The 21367-nt window shown below is 40.9% G+C and overlaps 1 protein-coding gene across 2 annotated transcripts in view; it reads left to right on the plus strand.

Annotated features, from left to right (window-relative positions):
* The first annotated feature begins 3565 nt into the window (after window positions 1-3565).
* LOC139757161 (carbohydrate sulfotransferase 11-like) overlaps window positions 3566-21367 on the plus strand; it is a 30143-nt gene continuing 12341 nt past the window's right edge. Inside the window, exons 1-2 of one of the 2 annotated variants that reach the window (XM_071677276.1) lie at window positions 3566-3915; window positions 4459-4978. In XM_071677276.1, coding sequence (XP_071533377.1) covers window positions 4950-4978 — 29 coding nt within the window. In that variant the 5' untranslated portion in view covers window positions 3566-3915; window positions 4459-4949. Of the gene's footprint in view, window positions 4979-21367 lie in introns of both variants that reach the window. The other variant, XM_071677275.1, reaches the window with a different exon arrangement.

Genomic DNA, 21367 nt, shown 5'->3' on the forward strand with positions numbered 1-21367 from the left:
TTGCGAGGTAGCGCAAGGAAACAGACGAAAGAAATGGCCCAACCCCCCCCCCCCCATACACATGTACATACACACGTCCACACACGCAAATGTACATACCTACACAGCTTTCCATGGTTTACCCCAGACGCTTCACATGCCTTGCTTCAATCCACTGACAGCACGTCAACCCCTGTATACCACATGACTCCAATTCACTCTATTTCTTGCCCTCCTTTCACCCTCCTGCATGTTCAGGCCCCGATCACACAAAATCTTTTTCACTCCATCTTTCCACCTCCAATTTGGTCTCCCTCTTCTCCTCGTTCCCTCCACCTCCGACACATATATCCTCTTGGTCAATCTCTCCTCACTCATTCTCTCCATGTGCCCAAACCATTTCAAAACACCCTCTTCTGCTCTCTCAACCACGCTCTTTTTATTTCCACACCTCTCTCTTACCCTTACGTTACTTACTCGATCAAACCACCTCACACCACACATTGTCCTCAAACATCTCATTTCCAGCACATCCATCCTCCTGCGCACATCTCTATCCATAGCCCACGCCTCGCAACCATACAACATTGTTGGAACCACTATTCCCTCAAACATACCCATTTTTGCTTTCCGAGATATATATATATATATATATATATATATATATATATATATATATATATATATATATATATATATATATATATATATATATATATATATATTTTGAAGGTTTGTTGAATGTGTCTGATGACAGAGTAGCAGATATAGGGTGTTTGGGTCGAGGTGGTGTGCAAAGTGAGAGGGTTAGGGAAAATGATTTGGTAAACAGAGAAGAGGTAGTAAAAGCTTTGCGGAAGATGAAAGCCGGCAAGGCAGCAGGTTTGGATGGTATTGCAGTGGAATTTATTAAAAAAGGGGGTGACTGTATTGTTGACTGGTTGGTAAGGTTATTTAATGTATGTATGACTCATGGTGAGGTGCCTGAGGATTGGCGGAATGCGTGCATAGTGCCATTGTACAAAGGCAAAGGGGATAAGAGTGAGTGCTCAAATTACAGAGGTATAAGTTTGTTGAGTATTCCTGGTAAATTATATGGGAGGGTATTGATTGAAAGGGTGAAGGCATGTACAGAGCATCAGATTGGGGAAGAGCAGTGTGGTTTCAGAAGTGGTAGAGGATGTGTGGATCAGGTGTTTGCTTTGAAGAATGTATGTGAGAAATACTTAGAAAAGCAAATGGATTTGTATGTAGCATTTATGGATCTGGAGAAGGCATATGATAGAGTTGATAGAGATGCTCTGTGGAAGGTATTAAGAATATATGGTGTGGGAGGCAAGTTGTTAGAAGCAGTGAAAAGTTTTTATCGAGGATGTAAGGCATGTGTACGTGTAGGAAGAGAGGAAAGTGATTGGTTCTCAGTGAATGTAGGTTTGCGGCAGGGGTGTGTGATGTCTCCATGGTTGTTTAATTTGTTTATGGATGGGGTTGTTAGGGAGGTAAATGCAAGAGTCTTGGAAAGAGGGGCAAGTATGAAGTCTGTTGGGGATGAGAGAGCTTGGGAAGTGAGTCAGTTGTTGTTCGCTGATGATACAGCGCTGGTGGCGGATTCATGTGAGAAACTGCAGAAGCTGGTGACGGAGTTTGGTAAAGTGTGTGGAAGAAGAAAGTTAAGAGTAAATGTGAATAAGAGCAAGGTTATTAGGTACAGTAGGGTTGAGGGTCAAGTCAATTGGGAGGTGAGTTTGAATGGTGAAAAACTGGAGGAAGTGAAGTGTTTTAGATATCTGGGAGTGGATCTGGCAGCGGATGGAACCATGGAAGCGGAAGTGGATCATAGGGTGGGGGAGGGGGCGAAAATTTTGGGAGCCTTGAAAAATGTGTGGAAGTCGAGAACATTATCCCGGAAAGCAAAAATGGGTATGTTTGAAGGAATAGTAGTTTCAACAATGTTGTATGGTTGCGAGGCGTGGGCTATGGATAGAGTTGTGCGCAGGAGGATGGATGTGCTGGAAATGAGATGTTTGAGGACAATGTGTGGTGTGAGGTGGTTTGATCGAGTAAGTAACGTAAGGGTAAGAGAGATGTGTGGAAATAAAAAGAGCGTGGTTGAGAGAGCAGAAGAATGTGTTTTAAAATGGTTTGGGCACATGGAGAGAATGAGTGAGGAAAGATTGACCAAGAGGATATATGTGTCGGAGGTGGAGGGAACGAGGAGAAGAGGGAGACCAAATTGGAGGTGGAAAGATGGAGTGAAAAAGATTTTGTGTGATCGGGGCCTGAACATGCAGGAGGGTGAAAGGAGGGCAAGGGATAGAGTGAATTGGAGCGATGTGGTATACAGGGGTTGACGTGCTGTCAGTGGATTGAATCAAGGCATGTGAAGCGTCCGGGGTAAACCATGGAAAGCTGTGTAGGTATGTATATTTGTGTGTGTGGACGTGTGTATGTACATGTGTATGGGGGGGGTTGGGCCATTTCTTTCGTCTGTTTCCTTGCGCTACCTCGCAAACGCGGGAGACAGCGACAAAGTATAAAAAAAAATATATATATATATATATATATATATATATATATATATATAACCATGCCAGCTGGAAAATGCAGGCTTTACATTTGTAATTTCCCAGCAGTATCACTAAGGCGAGGGAAAAAGACGTCGGAGCTTATGGCAAAAGTGCACTATACCGCACCGTCTTCTCACGTAACTCTGGGCCCGTCAATTGCCAACTCAGAACAATACGTTTCTACATATTTTATATAACATTTCCCTTCATCATCTTCCCTCTGGTACTTCCTACACTGGTTCCTGTTGGTGCAATTAAGTGATTTAAGTGAGTTGGTTGGCGAGGCGCCCCATATCACCGCCTGTGGTGATAGGTTGCAGTAACTTCCCAACACCACAGGAGCCTTTGTGAACCTCCCTCCTCCTCCTCCTCCTGCTGCTGCGTCTAGTTCCCGCCACACACACACACACGGTGCCATCTCGGCTATTTCAAATCGTATTTATTTACAAGAACATAATCGCTTTCCTTCTATCTTTAAATCACCGGCAGAATCAGAATATATAGTGTTAAAGTGCAGATAATGTATCATAACTGACATCGCCTATGAAACGTGATTAAAATAAATGATAATTATTAGCTGGGGTCTTAGGATACTTGTTAGACTGCAGTATTCGGGGCCTGACCTGACCATTGTCGTTCTCGCTTGATTTTCACCAATTTTCCTAACTGATGGTGAAATAGTGGAGGGTGATGGTGTATGGTGATGGAGTGGGAAACTTTCCCGATCCTATTTTGCCCTTGTGAAAGCCACATCGAAACAACGTTTTCAAGTTTTGATCCAAATGTAGGCAATGCAGTAGTTTTCTCCAGTTCGGCTTGAGAGAACTGTGGATAAACTAGGTAATCTTAATACTCGAGGAACTTTATTGATTGATGAATCTTGCACGGATCTCCTCGTGTTCTCTGGGGGGGCATTGATTAATGGTGTGGGAGTCGTGACTCTACCGCGACGAAACTTTTTGGTATGTGAGCGAAGATCTGCGGAAGGAGTGGATCGGAGCGCGCGAGGGGGTGTGTTCGTGTGTGTGTGTGTGTGTGTGTGTGTCGGTTGGCCAGGTTAGTCTGTTGCCTCACTCTGCCGCAGCAGCGTCGCCACACGTCCTCCCCTTTCTCCCCTTTTCCCCTCGCTGTAGCACGTTACATGACCCCTCTAGAGCCGCCACCCTCACCCTGTTATCTCCCCCTCCCTCCCTCACTCCCTCACACCTACCCACATACACTATACTGCAGTGGTCAAGCCAGCGTTGCCACCCAACTATCTAACGGTCCCGCGTTCGAATTCTGGACAGGGCAACCGGCACACAGCCAACCCAGGTGTAAATCCCTCTCCTGCTGGGTTGGTCGATGAATGGAGCACCTCCTGTAATCTGTAAGCACGGAAGATGAAGACATTATCACTCATATACACAAGGTTAAGAGACTGGGCAATACTAGTGTGAAATTCTCTTTCCCGTCACCCGTAACACACCCACACACACTGATATCCTCCTCCCACGTATGAGAAGGTTGGATCCTTCCATCAACTGAGTCATTGCCCAGACCCGCCTAAAGCCCCCCTCCCCCCTCCTCACACACACACACACACACACACACACACACACACAATACACTCGCACATACGGCGCGTGCGAGTGTGGTCAGCGAGAAGTGTGGACACATGTAAGAGGTGCAACGGTCGTGCAATGCCTCTGCGCTGGAACCACAGGTGCGACTGATATTAAAGTGCGAAAATCTGTGAGCCAGTGTGAACCGAAATGTCCCTTGGTGCGACAGTCGTGTTCCCGCAGTTTTGGACTTGAGTGTTGGTGCGACAGCCATGTTACTACTGCAGTGTTGGAATGACTGCTGGTGCGACAGTCGTTTCCCCTGCAGTGCGACATTATTGGGCTCTCAACAGCAGTACATCCCACAGATGATTACCCAACGCGCCTGGAGTGATTAGCGGTGCAACAGGCGACTAATGAACACTTCCTTGGACTAATTAGCGGTGCGAGAGGCGAGACAAAGCATTCCTGGATGTGATATACTAACTCAGTGCAGACAACTTATATCAGGGTCAGAATCACATGCAAGTCACATAAGGAGGTATCGACGCCAATCGAATAATTATCCGGAGAGAAACGGAGATATGACCTCAAGTTGACCTCTAATGGACGCCGAGTGACCTCTGGTGACACGGAAAGGGAAGAACGAGAACTCTACATAACGACTGACTCCGTAACTCATCCATGGAGGGCTGAGGAACTCTACCCACCCACCTCCACACAGCCCACCGAACAAACCCCCCCACACCACCCACCCTCTCACATGGAGGAGGGAGTGGGAGCCAGCGGAGGAATGACGTGCACCACGTGATCTCAGGCGACGTGCGAGGCAAGACGTGGAGGGGGAGGGACGTGCAACATGGCCAGGACCGCGTATGGCAGGGTCAGGTGAGGCTCATACAGTCTTCTAATTATCATTTAGCTTTAACATATTTTTCGGTCTAAGGTTAGACAGACAACAAAGGAATTCTGATGAAGTGTACATGGCTAGGTGGGGGTAGGTGGAGGCGAGCTTAGGGCGTCCAGTGAGTACAGTACATCGACCTAGGGAGGGTGACGGGTGGATCGGAGTGGGACCAGGTAACTTATGAGAGAGTAACACCATCAGTGTAACACTGGTGTAACACAACATTGGTATAATACGACACAAGATAACATAAGAGATATAGAGAGTGTAGCAGAGTTCATTGGAGTACAACTGTTATGGATGGGAGTGAACACATATCACATATTGGGTATACATATACACGAGTGTATAGCTGAGCTGTTAGTGTTAGAGAGGAAGTTCAAAAGGGAGGTTCAAGATACAGGAAATATAGAAGGACACTGACATAAAGACACATAAAGAATTACATGATTTGCCATGTTCAGTACATATGTATATCACATATAGTACATATGTATATCACATATATGATAGTTACGCGCGAAGGGGACATAATCAGAGGGAGGTGGAGGCGAGCACAGAGTGTACATTAGGTGTGTACATTACAGTGGGTGATGGGAGAGCACATATACGACCCAGGGACACGCAAAGTTCTTATGACATGGGAACAGGTTGGAGTCACCGCTGATGGTGTTGTCATAGGAGGGTTTAGAGAGAGACATACAAATACATAACACAGGGTGTGGCATTCTTTTTTGGACACATAGCTAGGGTATTCAAGCTACACAATTCTTGTGAGTAGCAAAAAGCTCCATGCAAGTATATATATATATATATATATATATATATATATATATATATATATATATATATATATATATTTATTCTATATTCATTTATTATACTTTGTCGCTGTCTCCCGCGTTAGCGAGGTAGCGCAAGGAAACAGACGAGTGAATGGCCCAACCCACCCACATACACATGTATATACATACACGTCCACACACGCACATATACATACCTATAAATCTCAACGTATACATATATATATACACACACAGACATACATATATTCACATGTATACAATTCATAGTCTGCCCTTATTCATTCCCGTCGCCATCCCGCCACACATGGAATACCATCCCCCTCCCCCCTCATGTGTGCGAGGTAGCGCTAGGAAAAGATAACAAAGGCCACATTCGTTCACACTCAGTCTCTAGCTGTCATGTAATAATGCACCGAAACCACATCTCCCTTTCCACATCCAGGCCCCACAGAACTTTCCATGGTTTACCCCAGACGCTTCACATGCTCTGGTTCAATCCAGGGCATATATATATATATATATATATATATATATATATATATATATATATATATATATACACATACACAATGTGTTTAGAAGCTCGTGGAGCTAAAGCCTAGGATGTAGTTGGGTGCCCCATCTAAACCTACCTTCGTCTGCCTCGTGACTCGCCCACATTCATATTATGTTCTTCCTCCCACCTCACCACCTCACCGTCGGAGCCGCCACACACAGGTCGTAATGGGGGAGAAAAATACACACGAAAAGTTTCTTGGCTGTTAATAACATCAAGGGAGACGGCACATCCCTCCTAACTCCCTCAGCATCCAGGGAGGTTGCGCAACACTCCCTTAACTCGAAGGGATGTGGGCACATTCCCTTAATACTAGGGAGGTTGAACATTCCTCCCCTAACTTCCAGGGAGGTTGCACATCCCTCCCTTAACATCCAGGGAGGTTTCACAACACTCCCTTAACTCGTAATGATGTGGGCACATCCCTCCCTTAACATCCAGGAAGGTTGCACATCCCTCCCTTAACATCCAGGGGGGGTTTTCACAACACTCCCTTAATTCGCAGGAAGGCTGCATATTCCTCCCTTAACTTCCAGTTGGCACACTCCCTTAACTCGTAGGGAGGTTGGACATCCCCTCCCTTAACTTCCAGGGTGATGGTCACATCCCTCCCTTAACATGTAACGACACAGAGTACATAGAGTAGTCATGCTCCCCACCTGCGCCCTGCCCGTCGGTACTGGCGTCCTCTCACAACGGCATTTCTCACGTGACGCGACGCAGTATTACCAACTATTTCCTTCAGGGAGAAATGTAGGTATTTTTAGCGGTGCTTGTACCTTGCTCGGGTGGTAAGTATATTGCTACGCTAATATTGCTAGCTGAAGCTTGCAATAATGTAATGCAGACACCTCACTCTTATGGTCCATGGTGCTCTCTTTTCTATTATGGATAGAATGCCTTTGAAATTGAAGTGGAAATGTTCTCGCAGAATTTAACCGAAGTATATCAAAGCATTTTTTTTTTTTCTGCTAAATTCTTAAACCTGTAACTAAAAGTTATATATAGCTGGCTTGACCTTTAAGTTCGTGATAACGTGTTTGTGACACGGTTCAATGTGTGTTTGTGAGGATAAGACGCTGTGTGTGTGTGTGTGTGTGGTAGGTAGATATATCTTTTTTATGTGCCTTCATCTGTCAGCTTCGATGTATAGAAATCATACACATGGATCTTCACCATAAATTGTTAGGATTATATTTAGTCAAACTCTCTCTCTCTCTCTCTCTCTCTCTCTCTCTCTCTATATATATATATATATATATATATATATATATATTCCTGAGTCCACGGGGAAAGTAAAACACGATAAGTTCCCAAGAGCACTTTCATGGAACTTGAGAACTTATCATGTTTCATTTTCTCCCGTTGACTCAGGAATATACTTGATCACGCGCAAAATTGTAATCCTTTCCAACTTTTATATATATATATATATATATATATATATATATATATATATATATATATATATATATTTAAACTATTCGCCATTTCCCGCGTTAGCAAGGTAGCGTTAAGAACAGAGGACTGGGCCTCTGAGGGAATATCCTCACCTGGGCCCCTTCTCTGTTCCTTCTTTTGGAAAATTAAAAAAAAAAAAAAAAAAAAAGGAAGTATTTCCAGCCCCCGCTTCTTATATATATATATATATATATATATATATATATATATATATATATATATATATATATATATAAGAAGGGATTAAGACGCATTTGTTCCTGTTTATAAACTAGCAGCCTCGTCCTGCACACAGTACTGTACGACAGTTTGAACCAAGGGTTACTGGCTGCGGGTTGACTTGCGGCCGGACGCACGACGATAACTTAATAAGGAAAAAATTATGGAAGATTTTCTTGCAGAGTCGGCTCTTCCCATACACAACACGGAACACAAGGGTGCAATGACCTCTCCCAGTGACACGGGGCGACTTATAGAGACAGGTGGGGAAGTTATATAGGCAGTCGAACAGACAACACACTTTTCTCAGTGAAGAAAAAAAAAAAGAAAAAGAAAAAAGTGGAACATTGTATTTCTTCGCGAAGTGAAAGATGATGAGACATGATTGTAAAAGTTTTTCCTTTGATGCATGCTCTCTCTCTCTCTCTCTCTCTCTCTCTCTCTCTATATATATATATATATATATATATATATATATATATATATATATATATATGCTTTCCGAGATAATGTTCTCGCCTTCCACATATTTTTGAAGGCTCCCAGAACTTTCGCCCCCTCCCCACCCTGTGACTCACTTCCGCTTCCATGGTTCCATCCGCTGCCAAATCCACTCCCAGACATCTAAAACTCTTCACTTCCTCCAGTTTTTCTCCATTCAAACTTACCTCCCAATTGGCTTGTCCCTCAACCCTACTGTACCTAATAACCTTGCTCTTATTCACATTTACTCTCAACTTTCTTCTTTCACACACTTTGCCAGACCCAGTCACCAGCTTCTGCAGTTTCTCACCCGAATCAGCCACCAGCGCTGTATCATCAGCGAACAACAACTGACTCACTTCCCAAGCCCTCTCATCCACAACAGACTGCATACTTGCCCCTCTTTCCAAAACTCTTGCATTCACTTCCCTAACAACCCCACCCATAAACAAATTAAACAACCATGGTTGCGAGGCGTGGGCTATAGATAAGAGTTGTGCGGAGGAGGGTGGATGTGTTGGAAATGAGATGTTTGAGGACAATATGTGGTGTGAGGTGGGTAAGAGAGATGTGTGGTAATAAAAAGAGTGTGGTTGAGAGAGCAGAAGAGGGTGTATTGAAATGGTTTGGTCACATGGAGAGAATGGGTGAGGAAAGATTGACCAAGAGGATATATGTGTCATCGGTGAAGGGAACGAGAAGTGGGAGACCAAACTGGAGATGGAAGGATGGAGTGAAAAAGATTTTGAGCGATCGGGGCCTGAACATGCATGTGAGGCGTCTGGGGTAAAGCATGGAAAGTTTTGTGGGGTCTGGATGTGAAAAGGGAGCTGTGGTTTCTGGGCATTATACATGACAGCTAGAAACAGTGTACACGAATGTGGCCTTTGTTGTCTTTTCCTAACGCTACCTCGCGCGCATGCGGGGGGAGGGGGTTGTCATTTCATGTGTGGCGGGCTGGCGACGGGAATGAATAAAGGCAACGAGTATGAATTATGTACAAGTGTGTATATGTATATGTTCGTATATGTATATATAAGTATACGTTGAACTGTATAGGTATGTATATGTGCGTGTGTGGACGTGTATGTATATACATGTGTATGTGGGTGGGTTGGGCCATTGTTTCGTCTGTTTCCTTGCGCTACCTCGCTAACACGGGAGACAGCGACAAAGTATAACTATAGTAATGATATATATATATATATATATATATATATATATATATATATATATATATATATATATATATATATTAGGGTGTCTGAATGTGTGCGGATGCAACCAAGATGAGATGAGAGATAGGTAGTATGTTTGGGGAAAGAAACCCGGTTGTTCTGGCTCTAGGTGAAAAGAAGCTCAAGGGTAAAGGGGAAGAATGGTTTGGAGAAGTCCTGGGAGTAAAGTCAGGGGTTGGTGAGAAGACAAGAGCTAAGGAAGGCGTAGCTTTACTCCTAAAGCAGGAGTTGTGGGAGTGTGTGATAGTGTGTAAGAAAGTGAATTCTAGAATGATGTGGGTAAAACTGAAAATGGATGGAGAGAGAGGGGTGCTTATTGGTGCTTATGCACCTAGTCATGAGAAGAAACATCGAGAGGCAAATGTTTTAGCAGCTGAGTGAGTGTGTCAGTAGCTTTGGTTCGCGGGACCGGGTATTAGTGATGGGTGATTTAAATGTGAAGGTGAGTAATGTGGCAGTTGAGGGTATAGTTGGTGTACATGGGGTATTCAATGTTGTGAATGTAAGCGGCGAAGAGTTTGTGGATTTGTGTGCTGAAAAGAGTGGTGATTGGGAATACCTGATTTAAAAAGAGAGATACATAAGTATACATATGTGAGTTGGAGAAATGATCAAAGGGCATTATTAGATTACATGTTAATTGATGGGCGTGTAAAAAAGACTTTGGATGTTCATGTGCTGAGAGGGGCAGCTCATGGGATGTATCTTGTATTGGCGAAAGTGAAGATTTGTAGAGGTTTTCCAAAAAAGAGAAAATGTTTGGGTGAAGTTTTCAAAAAAAGAGAATGTTTAGAGTGAAGAGAGCGGTGAGAGTAAGTGAGCTTGGAAAGGAGACATGTGTAAGGAAGTACCAGGCGAGATTATGTAGTATGGCAAAAGGTGAGAGCAAATGACGTGAGGGGAATGGACGAGGCATGGGATGTATTTAGGGAAGCAGTGATGGCATGTACAAAAGATGCATGTGGCGTGAGAAAGGTGGGAGGTGGGCAGATTGGGAAGGGTAGTGAGTGGTGGGATGAAGAAGTAAAGTGTTAGTGAAAGAGAAAAGACGCGTTTGCACGATACTTGCAAGGAAGGAATGCAAATGAATGGGAGATGTATAAAAGAAAGCAGCAGGAGGTCAAGAGAAAGGTGCAAGGGTTGAAAAAGAGGGCAAATGAGAGTTGGAGTGAGAATATCATTAAACTTTAGGGAGGATAAAAGATGTTTTGATGGGAGGTAAATAACGTGCGTAAGGCAAAAGAACAAATGGGAACATCGGTGAAGGGGGCAAGTAATACCAGGTAGCGATGAAGTGAGGAGATGGAGTGAGTATTTTGAAGGTTTGTTGAATGTGTTTGATGAATAGAGTGGCAGATGTAGGGTGTTTTGGTTGGGGTGGTGTGCAAAGTGAGAGGGTCAGGGAGAATGGTTTGTTAAGAGAAGAGGAAGTGAATGCTTTGCGGAAGATGAAATCCTGCAAGGCGGCTGGTTTATATGGTATTGCAGTAGAATATATTAGAAAAGGTGTGTGTGTGTGGGGGGGGGGGGGGGGGTGACTGTGTTGTTGATTGGCTGGTAAGGATATTCGGTATAGGTATGGATCATGGTGAGGTGCCTGAGGATTAGCGGAATGCATGCATAGTGCCTTTGTACAAAGGCAGAGGGGATAAAGGTGAGAGTTAAAACTACAGAGACAAGTTTGTTGAGTATTCCTAGGAAATTATATGGGAGGGTATTGATTGAGAGGGTGAAGGCATGTACAGAGCATCAGAATGGAGAAGAACATTGTGGTTTCAGAAGTGGTATAGGATGTGTGGATCAGGTGTTTGAAGGATGTATGTGAGAAGTACTTTGAAAAAGCAGGTGGATTTGTATGTAGCATTTATGGATCTGGAGAACGCATATAACAGTGTTGATAGAGATGCTTTGTGGAAGGTCTTAAGAGTATATGGTGTGGGAGATAAGTTGCTAGAAGCAAAGAAAAGTTTTTACCAAGGATGTAAGGCATGCGTAAGAGTAAGAAGAGAGGAGAGTGACTGGTTCCCAGTGAAATGTCTTGTCTGCGGCAGGGGTGTGTGATGTCCCCATGGTTGTTTAATTTGTTTAGGAAAGTAAATGCAAGAGTTTTGGAGAGAGAGGCGAGTATGCAGTTTGCTGGGTATAAGAGTGCCAGGGAAGTGAGTCAGTATTTCGCCGATGATACAGCTCTAGTGGCTGATTCGAGTGAGAAACTGCAGAAGTTGGTGACTAAGTTTGGAAAAGTGTGTGAAAGGAGAAGGTTCAGAGTAAACGTGAATAAGAGCAAGGTTATTAGGTTCCGTAGGGTTGAGGGACAGGTTAATTGGGATAAGTTTGAATGAAGTGAAAGTGGAGGAAGTGAAGTGTTTTAGCTATCAGGGAGTTGACTAAGCAGCGATTGGAGCCATGAAAGCGGAAGTGAGTCACAGGTTGGGAGAGGGGACAAAGGTTCTGGGAGCGATGAAGATTGTTATCTCGGAGAGCAAAAATGGGTATGTTTAAAGTAATAGTAGGTCCGACAATGTTATATGGCTGTGAGGCATGGGCTATAGATAGGGTTGTACGGAGGGTGGATGTGTTGGAAATGAAATGTTTGAGGGACAATATGTAATGTGAGGTGGTTTGATCGGGTATGTAATGAAAGAATAAGAGAGATGTGTGGAAATAAAGTGGTTGAGTGAGCAGAAGAGGGTGTGTTGAAATGGTTTGGACATATGGAGAAAATACTCGACAAACTTGTCTCTGTAATTTGAACACTCACCTTTAGCCCCTTTGCCTTTGTACAATGGCACTATGTATGCATTCTGCCAATCCTCAGGCACCTCACCATGATACATACATACAATGAATATCCTTACCAGCCAATCGACAAGACAGTCACCCTTTTTTTCTAATAAGTTCTACTGCAATACCATCCAAACCCGCCACCCTTGCCGGATTTCATCTTCTGCAAAGCTTTCACTACCTTCTCTCTTAACAAACCATTCTCCCTGACCCTCTCACTTCGCACACCACCTCGACCAAAACACCCTGCATCTGCCACTCTGTCATCATACACATTCAGCAAACCTTCAAAATACTCACTCCATCTCCTCACTTCATCACTACTTGTTATTACTTCCCCACTTGCCCTCTTCACTGATATTCCCATCTGTTTTCGTGTCTTACGCATGTTATCTACCTCCCTCCAAGACATCTTTTTATTCTCCCTAAAGTAATGATACTCTTACCCCAACTCTCATTTGCCCTCTTTTTCAACCCTTGCACCTTTCTTGACCTCCTGCTGCTTTCTTTTATACATCTCCCAGTCATTTGCAGTCCTTCCTTGCAAGTATCGTCCAAACGCCTCTCTTTTCTCTTTCACTAACAACTTTCCTTCATCCCACCTTTCACTACCCTTTCTAATCTGCCCACCTCCCACCTTTCTCACGCCACATGCATCTTCTGCACATGCCATCGCTGCTTCCCTAAATACATCCCACTCTTCACCCACTCCCTACTACTATTATTACTGTCACTGCTAGTTACATCCAGCCGCAGGAATCCTTATTTGTCTTTATGAGGCACGAGCAGCGCTTGGGAAGCCAGCCACATCCACTGGGTGGGATCATTTATATATATCTACGACTACTACTGCTATTATTGCTACTGCTAGTTACATCCATCTGTAGGAATCCCTATTCATCTTCATGAGGCTCGAGCAGCGCTCTGGAAGCCAGCCACATCCATTGGGTAGGATCATAAGTCACCTGGAGGGATGTCTGATCAATATAATATGGAGACGAAGGTGAAGGTATGTCGAGGTGAGGAAGTTTCCGTAGAGACTGAGTGTAGAATGACACAAGGTGAGAGCAAAGGACGTGAGGGGAGTGGGTTAGGAATGGAATGTATTTAGGGAAGCAATGACGGCTTGCGCAAAAGATACTTGTGGCATGAGAAAGGCGAGAGGTGGGCAGATTAGAAAGGGTAGTGAGTGGTGGGATGAAGAAGTAAGGATGTTAGTGAAAGATAAAAGAGAGGCGTTTGGATGATACTTGCATGAAGTAGCGTAAATGACTGGAAGATATACGAAAGAAAGCTGCAGTAGGTCAAGAAAAAGGTGCAAGGATTTAAAAACGGCAAATGAGAGTTGGGGCGAAAGAGTATCATTGAAATTTGGGAAGAATAAAAAAGATGTTTTGGAAGGAGGTAAATAACGTGCGTAAGACAAGAAAACAAATGGGAACATCGGTAAAGGGGGCAAGTGAGGAAGTAATAACAAGTAGAGATGAAGTGAGATGGAGTGAGTATTTTGAAGGTTTGTTGAATGTGTTTGATCACAGAGTGGCAGATGGTTAGAAATATCAGTGTCATTAAGTACGAACATCTCTGTAGTCAAAGTATCTTCGACAGTGTTAAACGGATGTGATTCTTAGGCATTTGAATGCAAAGGGACGGGGGTATTTTTTCATTCATTTTCCCTTTTTTTTTTTTTTTTTTTTTTTTTTTTTTATTTTTTTTTTGTTTTTTTTTTTTATTTTTTTTTTTTTTTTTTCTTTTTTTTTTTTTTTTTTTATTTTTTTTTTTTTTTTTTTTTTTTTATTTTTTTTTTTTTTTTTTCATTTTTTTTTTATTTTTTTTTTTTTTTTATTTTTTTTTTTAAATTTTTTTTTTTTTTTTTTTTTAAATTTTTTTTTAAATTTTTTTTTTTTTTTTTTTTTTTTTATTTTTTTTTTTTTATAAATTTTTTTTATTTTTATTTTATTTTTTTTATTAATTTTAATTTTTTTTTTTTTTTTTTTTTTTTCTTTTATTTTTATTATTAAATTTTTTTTTTTTTTTTATTTTATTAAAATTTAAATTTCTTTTATTATTATTTTTTTTTTTTTTTTATTTTTATTTTTTATTTTTCATTATTTTTTAAATTTCTTTTTTTTATTTTTTTTAAACATTTTAATTTTTAAAAAATTTTATTATTTTTTTATTTATTTTTTTTTTTTATCTTTTTTTTTTTTTTTTATTTTATTAATTTATTATTTTATTTTTATTATTTTTTTTTTATTTTTTATTTTTTTTTTTTTTTTATTTTTATTTATTTTTTTTTTTTTTTATTTTAATTTTTTTTTTTTTATTTTTTTTATTTTTTTTTTCAAATTTTTATTAAAAAAACATTTAATTTTTTTTTTTCATTATTATTTTTTTTAATTTTAAATTTTTATTATTTTTTTAAATTTTTTTTAAATTTTTTTTTATTTTAAATTTTATTTTTATTTTTATTTTATTTTTAAAATTATTATTATTATTAATTATATTTTTATTTTTATTTTTTTATTATTTTTTTTTATTTTTAAATTTTTATATTTTTATTTTTTATTTTTTTATTTTTCAAAAATTTTTTTTAAATTTAATTTTTATTTTCTTTTTATTTTTATTATATTTTAATTTTTTTTTTTTTTATTTTATTTTTATTAATTTTTTATTATTATTTTATTAATTTATTATTTTTATTATTTTATTAATTTTATTTTTATTTTTTTTTAATTTAATTTCAATTTTTATTTTAAATTTTTTATTTTTATTATTTTTAAATTTATTTTTATTTTTTTTAAATTTTTTTATTTTTATTATTATTTATTTTTATTTTATTTTTATTTTTTTTTTTTTTTAATTTTTTTATTTTATTTTAAAATTTTTTTTTTTTTTTTTTTTTTTATTTTTTATTTTTTTTTATTATTTCTTTTTTTTTTTTTTTTTCTTTTAAATTAATTTCAATTTTTAATTTTTATTTTTATTTTACAAATTTTTTAATTATAAATTTTTAATTTTAATTTTTTTTTTTTTATTTTTTAAATTATATTTTATTATTAAAAATTTTCATTATTTTAATTTTTATTATTTTAATTTTTAATTTTTTTATTAAATTAAATTTTTATTTTCTTATTTTTTATTAATTTATTTTTTTTTATTTTTTTAAATTAATTTTTTATTTTAATTTTATTTTATTTTATTAAATTTTATTTTTAATTTTTTATTTATTTTTTTTATTTTTTTTTTAAATTATATTTTTTTTTTAATTTTTTCATTATTTTTAAATTTAATTTTAATTTTTATTTTTTTAATTATTTTTTAAAATTTTTAAAAATTTTATTAAATTTATATTTTATTTTTTTTTAAATTTTTTTAATTTTATTTATTAATTTTTAATTTTATTTTTTTTTTTTATTTTTATTTTATTTTTTTATTTTTTTAATTTTCAATTTTTAATTAATTTTTATTTTTTTAAAATTTTTTAATTTTAAAATTTTTATTATTTTTTTTTAAATTTTATTTTTTATTATATAAAAAAAAAATTTTTTTTTTTTTTTTATTTTTATTATTTTATTTTTTTATTTTTTTTTTTATTTTTAAGCATGAGTTCATATAGCGTCCCCGAGTTGCCATAGTATGAACTTCTCATAGTACTCATGCGTTGCCATAGCGATCATGTGTTGCCACAGTGGCCATACTATAGTAGCTGAGAACTGCCATGTTAACCACGATTTGCCATAGTGACTGTGCGTTATTACAGTAACCACGTGTTCCCCTGATAACCATGTCTTGCTCTGGTAACGATGCGTTGCCATACGAATCATAAGTGTGTGTGTGTGTGTGTGTGTGTGTGTGTGTGTGTGTGTGTGTGTGTGTGTGTGTGTGTGTGGGTGTGTGTGTTTGTGTGTGTGTGGGTGTGTGTGGGTGTGTGTGTGGGTGTGTGTGGGTGTGTGTGTAAGTGGTGTTTCTTGATACCTATTTTCGAGGAGGCTTCACACTCGTGGATCCTCGTCTCTCATCCCTATTTCGCCAAACAGGTTTAAAACCTTCCAATGACAGTTGTATTTTATCTGCCTCCTGACTTAGCATGATCCAATAATAGTCTAGGACTCCGTTGCCGGAGAAATGCTTCCTCACGTCCCTCCGTACGCCTCACGTTCCTCCGTACACCTCACGTCCCTACGTAGACTTCCTCACGTCCCTCCGTACACTTCCTCACGTCCCTCCGTACACCTCACGTCCCTACGTACACTTCCTCACGTCCCTATGTACACTTCCTCACGTCCCTATGTACACTTCCTCACGTCCCTATGTACACTTCCTCCCGTCCCTTCGTACACTTTCTCACGTCCCTATGTACACTTCCTCACATCCCTATGTACATTTCCTCCCGTCCCTCCGTACACTTCCTCACGTCCCTATGTACACTTCCTCCCGTCCCTTCGTACACTTCCTCACGTCCCTCCGTACACTTCTCCAGCTGTGTGCCCCTCTTGTGGTGGACTGTCTTGTAACCTCAAAAGAACCACTCTGTGTTAAGACTTCCATAGCCTCTGTGAGAGTCACACGTATCTATCGTGTCTTCCCTTACTCCTCGTTCTTCCATTGTGGGCAGACTGATGGCTCCTCTCCTCTCTTCGGGGAACTCGTCCCACTCAGGTCAGATCCCATTCTTGTTGCATTCGGTTGGACCTTCTCCAGCAATTCTTTGTGGCTCTTCAAGCGAAGAGACCAGACTTGTTGTGGCATATTCCAGCTTAGGGTGAATGCATGCTGTGTGTTTCTTTCTAAACTGACCGTGAACCTGAAGGCAGTTTTGACCCTGAGCAAGATGCACTCTGCCTCCCTCACAACCTTCATCCTCGTACCGCTGTTCTGGTGACAAGTTTGGAGTGATGTCAGACACTTCTAGGTCTCTCTCTCTCTCTCTCTCTCTCTCTCTCTCTCTCTCTCTCTCTCTCTCTCTCTCTCTCTCTCTCTCTCTCACACACACACACACACACACACACACACACACACACACACACACACACACACACACACACACACAGTGCAACTCCTGTAATATATAGATATTTTTCCATGCACTACCCATCTGGTAGGTTTAAACCCTTGCTCATCCTCAGGGCTTTCCAGTGTCCAGGGTTAGGTTCTATTACCCATTTCTCTGACCAGTGTTCAATCTTGTTTGTCTCTGCAAATCTGACACTCCCTAACAATTCGCACTCCCTTCATAATCTTATTAAGTCGCCAAACGTATTCAGGTATGAACTCCCCACGTCTGGTCAATCATCTAACATAGATCTGGAATAGTAATATCCCAGGCATTAAGCCGATTTGTCACCTCTCTCCTCACACTACAACGTTACCCCTCACGTAATGTCTATTCCGGCTCCCAGATATGTTGGTGTCGAGTCTTATTTATTTGAGCAGCTTTCCTGCGATGTTTAACTTCACCACCAGTCATCTGTAAGGGGACTGTATTCAAGGTCTTTTGGCAGTCCACAAACATACAGTCAACACATTCAGCATTTTTTTTTTTATTCCTTAGAATGTTCTCAAATCTTTCCTTAGAAATCCAGAGTTGTCAAGCAAGGAGAATGTCCTTCTACATCCACGTCAACTCTCTCTCTCTCTCTCTCTCTCTCTCTCTCTCTCTCTCTCTCTCTCTCTCTCTCTCTCTCTCTCTCTCCCCATTTCCTGATTATCTTCTCGACTATTATACACACTTGAGAAACTTGGACCTGTACGTGTCCTCATCCCCGTGTGGACCTGAGGTATCCAAGTCTGTTCCCTTATGGCTGAGGTACCACAGAAACCTTGTCTCCACATGGCTGGTATGGATGCCATATTGCGCCATCCAGATTGTTCCTTCCTTCATTTGTTCGATCAAAAATGTTTATTTTTGTTGTTGTTGTTGCATTCTTCGAGTAGGGTAGAACGCCAGCCAGGGTCGTGAGACAGATCCAATCATCATCTGCCGTCATTGCTTGAATGTACTGGTAAGATGGTCCACTGTTTACCATACTTGCTTGGGATTTGATGGTTTCACTCACCAGTAGGCCAAGATCTCCCCCCCCTCTCTCTCTCTCTCTCTCTCTCTCTCTCTCTCTCTCTCTCTCTCTCTCTCTCTCTCTCTCTCTCTCTCTCTCTCTCTCGTTATCGTATATTCCACAGGGGACGACAAAGACCACACGTGCTCTGACACCTCCGCTTATGTCCGAGGAGAAGCCAGGAAGCTTCTTCCACTCATCCAGTCGAGCTTGAGATGCAAGTTTCGTCGTGAGCCTCTCTCTCTCTCTCTCTCTCTCTCTCTCTCTCTCTCTCTCTCTCTCTCTCTCTCTCTCTCTCTCTCTCTCTCTCTCTCTCTCGCCGCCAAAGCAGACCATCGGCCAGGTCTGTGTCCGACATCTTTAGCACCGACATAATGTTGCTGCTCCCTCCTCCGTTACTGACATAGGCTGGGGACCCGCCTCTTGTGTCTGGTTTGTTCTCGAATACCTTTTTATTTTTTTTCCCCCCACAGCCTTCTGGACTCCCTGAGATTCTAACTCCTCCCTTAGTGTCCACTCCCATCACCCTTCCTTATTTTTATACTCACTCTTTTGAATCTCTCGCCGTCTGGGTACTTTATCGTTTGCCGATAATGTCTGCTAATGTTTTCTCCCGTCATTTGAAGTGTCTTTGAGCAAGCGTGCCATCCTGCTGGTGTAGTGCATGCTAATCCTTCTCGTCTTGCTTGATCCCCTTCTGTGTCACCACCGCGTCTGCAATGTCCAATATGTCCACGGTTATCCTTTCAATCCTTCCTCGAGTCCAGTCCTTCCTTAGATCCACCACTGTAGACCAGGAACCATAACAAACCTTTTCTATTTTCCCCAGTGGGTCTTCATCATCCACGTCTCTGTCATCCAACCCGGCCACTAGGTTCATCCTTTACTTTCAGCCACTCTCCTCCAATGATTTTCATTGCCTTCAGACGCATCAATTCCCGGTGCTCTTCTCCTCAACAGACTCTTACGTTCGTAGTTGTGAAGTTACGTTCCTGCCCAAGTACCGTCTCGCCGTCAGCGACTCCGTCAGTCTGCTGGTGACGCTGACCTCCCCGTCAGCTGATCGTGTCAGCCTTGTCCTCCCATTTGTTTTTAGCTCTGACGTCAATATTTTAGTTCTGGCGTCACTCTTTCAGCTTTGACGTCACTCTGATGTCAAGTGTTTCCCTGGTCGTCCCTTATCCATTTCTTTTCTCCCTTTCCTCGCTACGCCTCTCCATTCTACGTCCGATATTAATGATCTCATATCATCTCTTACCGGAATTTTCCCCTCCCTCAGGTTGTGGCATGATCCCTCCCTTTTACGTCTTGCATCACCCTCGTCTCTTCATTCTGGATCACCCTAAGTCAGCTTGGGTCACGCTATTCTGCTCATGTTGGATCACGTTCATCTTGGATCACGCTAAGTCTGCTCGTATCACCCTACGTCTGCTCATCTTGGATCACCCTGAGTCTGCTCATATCACCCTACGTCTGCTCATCTTGCATCACCCTGAGTCTGCTCATATCACTCTACGTCTGCTCACCTCACACTACCCCCTTAAGTCTGCACATGTGCGACCTCTCTCTCTGCGACCCACGGGAGGCGGTGATGTTCTGCTTCGCCTCAAGACACCCGCTCCCTCACATGCCGGGTCCTGCACCACCATGCAAGCAAGACACACGCCACACCTCCAGGTCTGTGGTCACTGTGTCTCCCCCCCCCCCCCCCCCCCCCCCCCCCCCCCCACCACACACACACACACACACACACACACACACACACACACACACACAGGCCTTCCAGCCATGTTACACATCTGTTGGAGTCCTCCCGCTGACGTGGGTCAATTAAGATCGACGTTCACTTTATTTTCGTAACTCACCCCTGACCAGACTGGATTATTTACTGGTATGAAATAACGAAATGATTCCTTTAGTACGTTACAAGTTTACTATTATCCTGTAACGCAGATTACAAGTTTACTATTATCCTTTGACACACATTACAAGTTTTACTTTAAATCTTAGATTAACTGTCGCTTCTGAGTGTCTGAACACACAGCTATTCTCTAAGGTAAACATTGGCAGACAGTTACCCAAACTGGAAAGTCAAGCAACGGTCTCTTATTTACGGGTCGCAGAATCACCCGCTCGCCTGTTTACGACTCTCATCGCAGAAGGGGAAGACTGACGTATTGTTTCCCTCTCCCTTTATTTCCCGTTTGTAGTTACATTGCCGTCTGTATGTCTGTGTGTAGAGGGCTGTTGTGTTTACGACACCTGGTCACGTCGGAAACTGTGGGTCTAACACGTACACTTGCGCTTAAGGAAATGACCCTCACCCCCCCACCTATACCTTGCACTGACCTCACCCCACTTCATCCCGACCCCAGCCCTCAACTCCACCTACCCCCCACCCCCAACTCAACCCCCACTACCACCATTAACTAATCTATAGAGAGAGAGAACTGACCTCCAACCAGCCTCTTCCCCCCAAACACAAACACACAATGAGAATTTTTACATTTTTTTTTTTTTTTTTTGGGGGGGGGAGGTGTAGTAAAACTGTGTATAATGATAAACTCATTCCTCGTTGCCTTTCCCACTGCGGCGAGTGTTGACAAGAACAAACGAGCAATTGCCTAGTTGACCATAATTTTTCAAATGGCGGTCGAGTATAAAGAATTATTATTATTATCATTATTATTATCATTATTATTATCATCATTATTATTATTATCATCATCATCATCATCATAATTACTTCTACTACTTACGCTACAAC

Source organism: Panulirus ornatus, chromosome 25 (genome assembly GCF_036320965.1).
Source record: "Panulirus ornatus isolate Po-2019 chromosome 25, ASM3632096v1, whole genome shotgun sequence".
NCBI classification, from domain to species: Eukaryota; Metazoa; Arthropoda; class Malacostraca; order Decapoda; family Palinuridae; genus Panulirus; species Panulirus ornatus.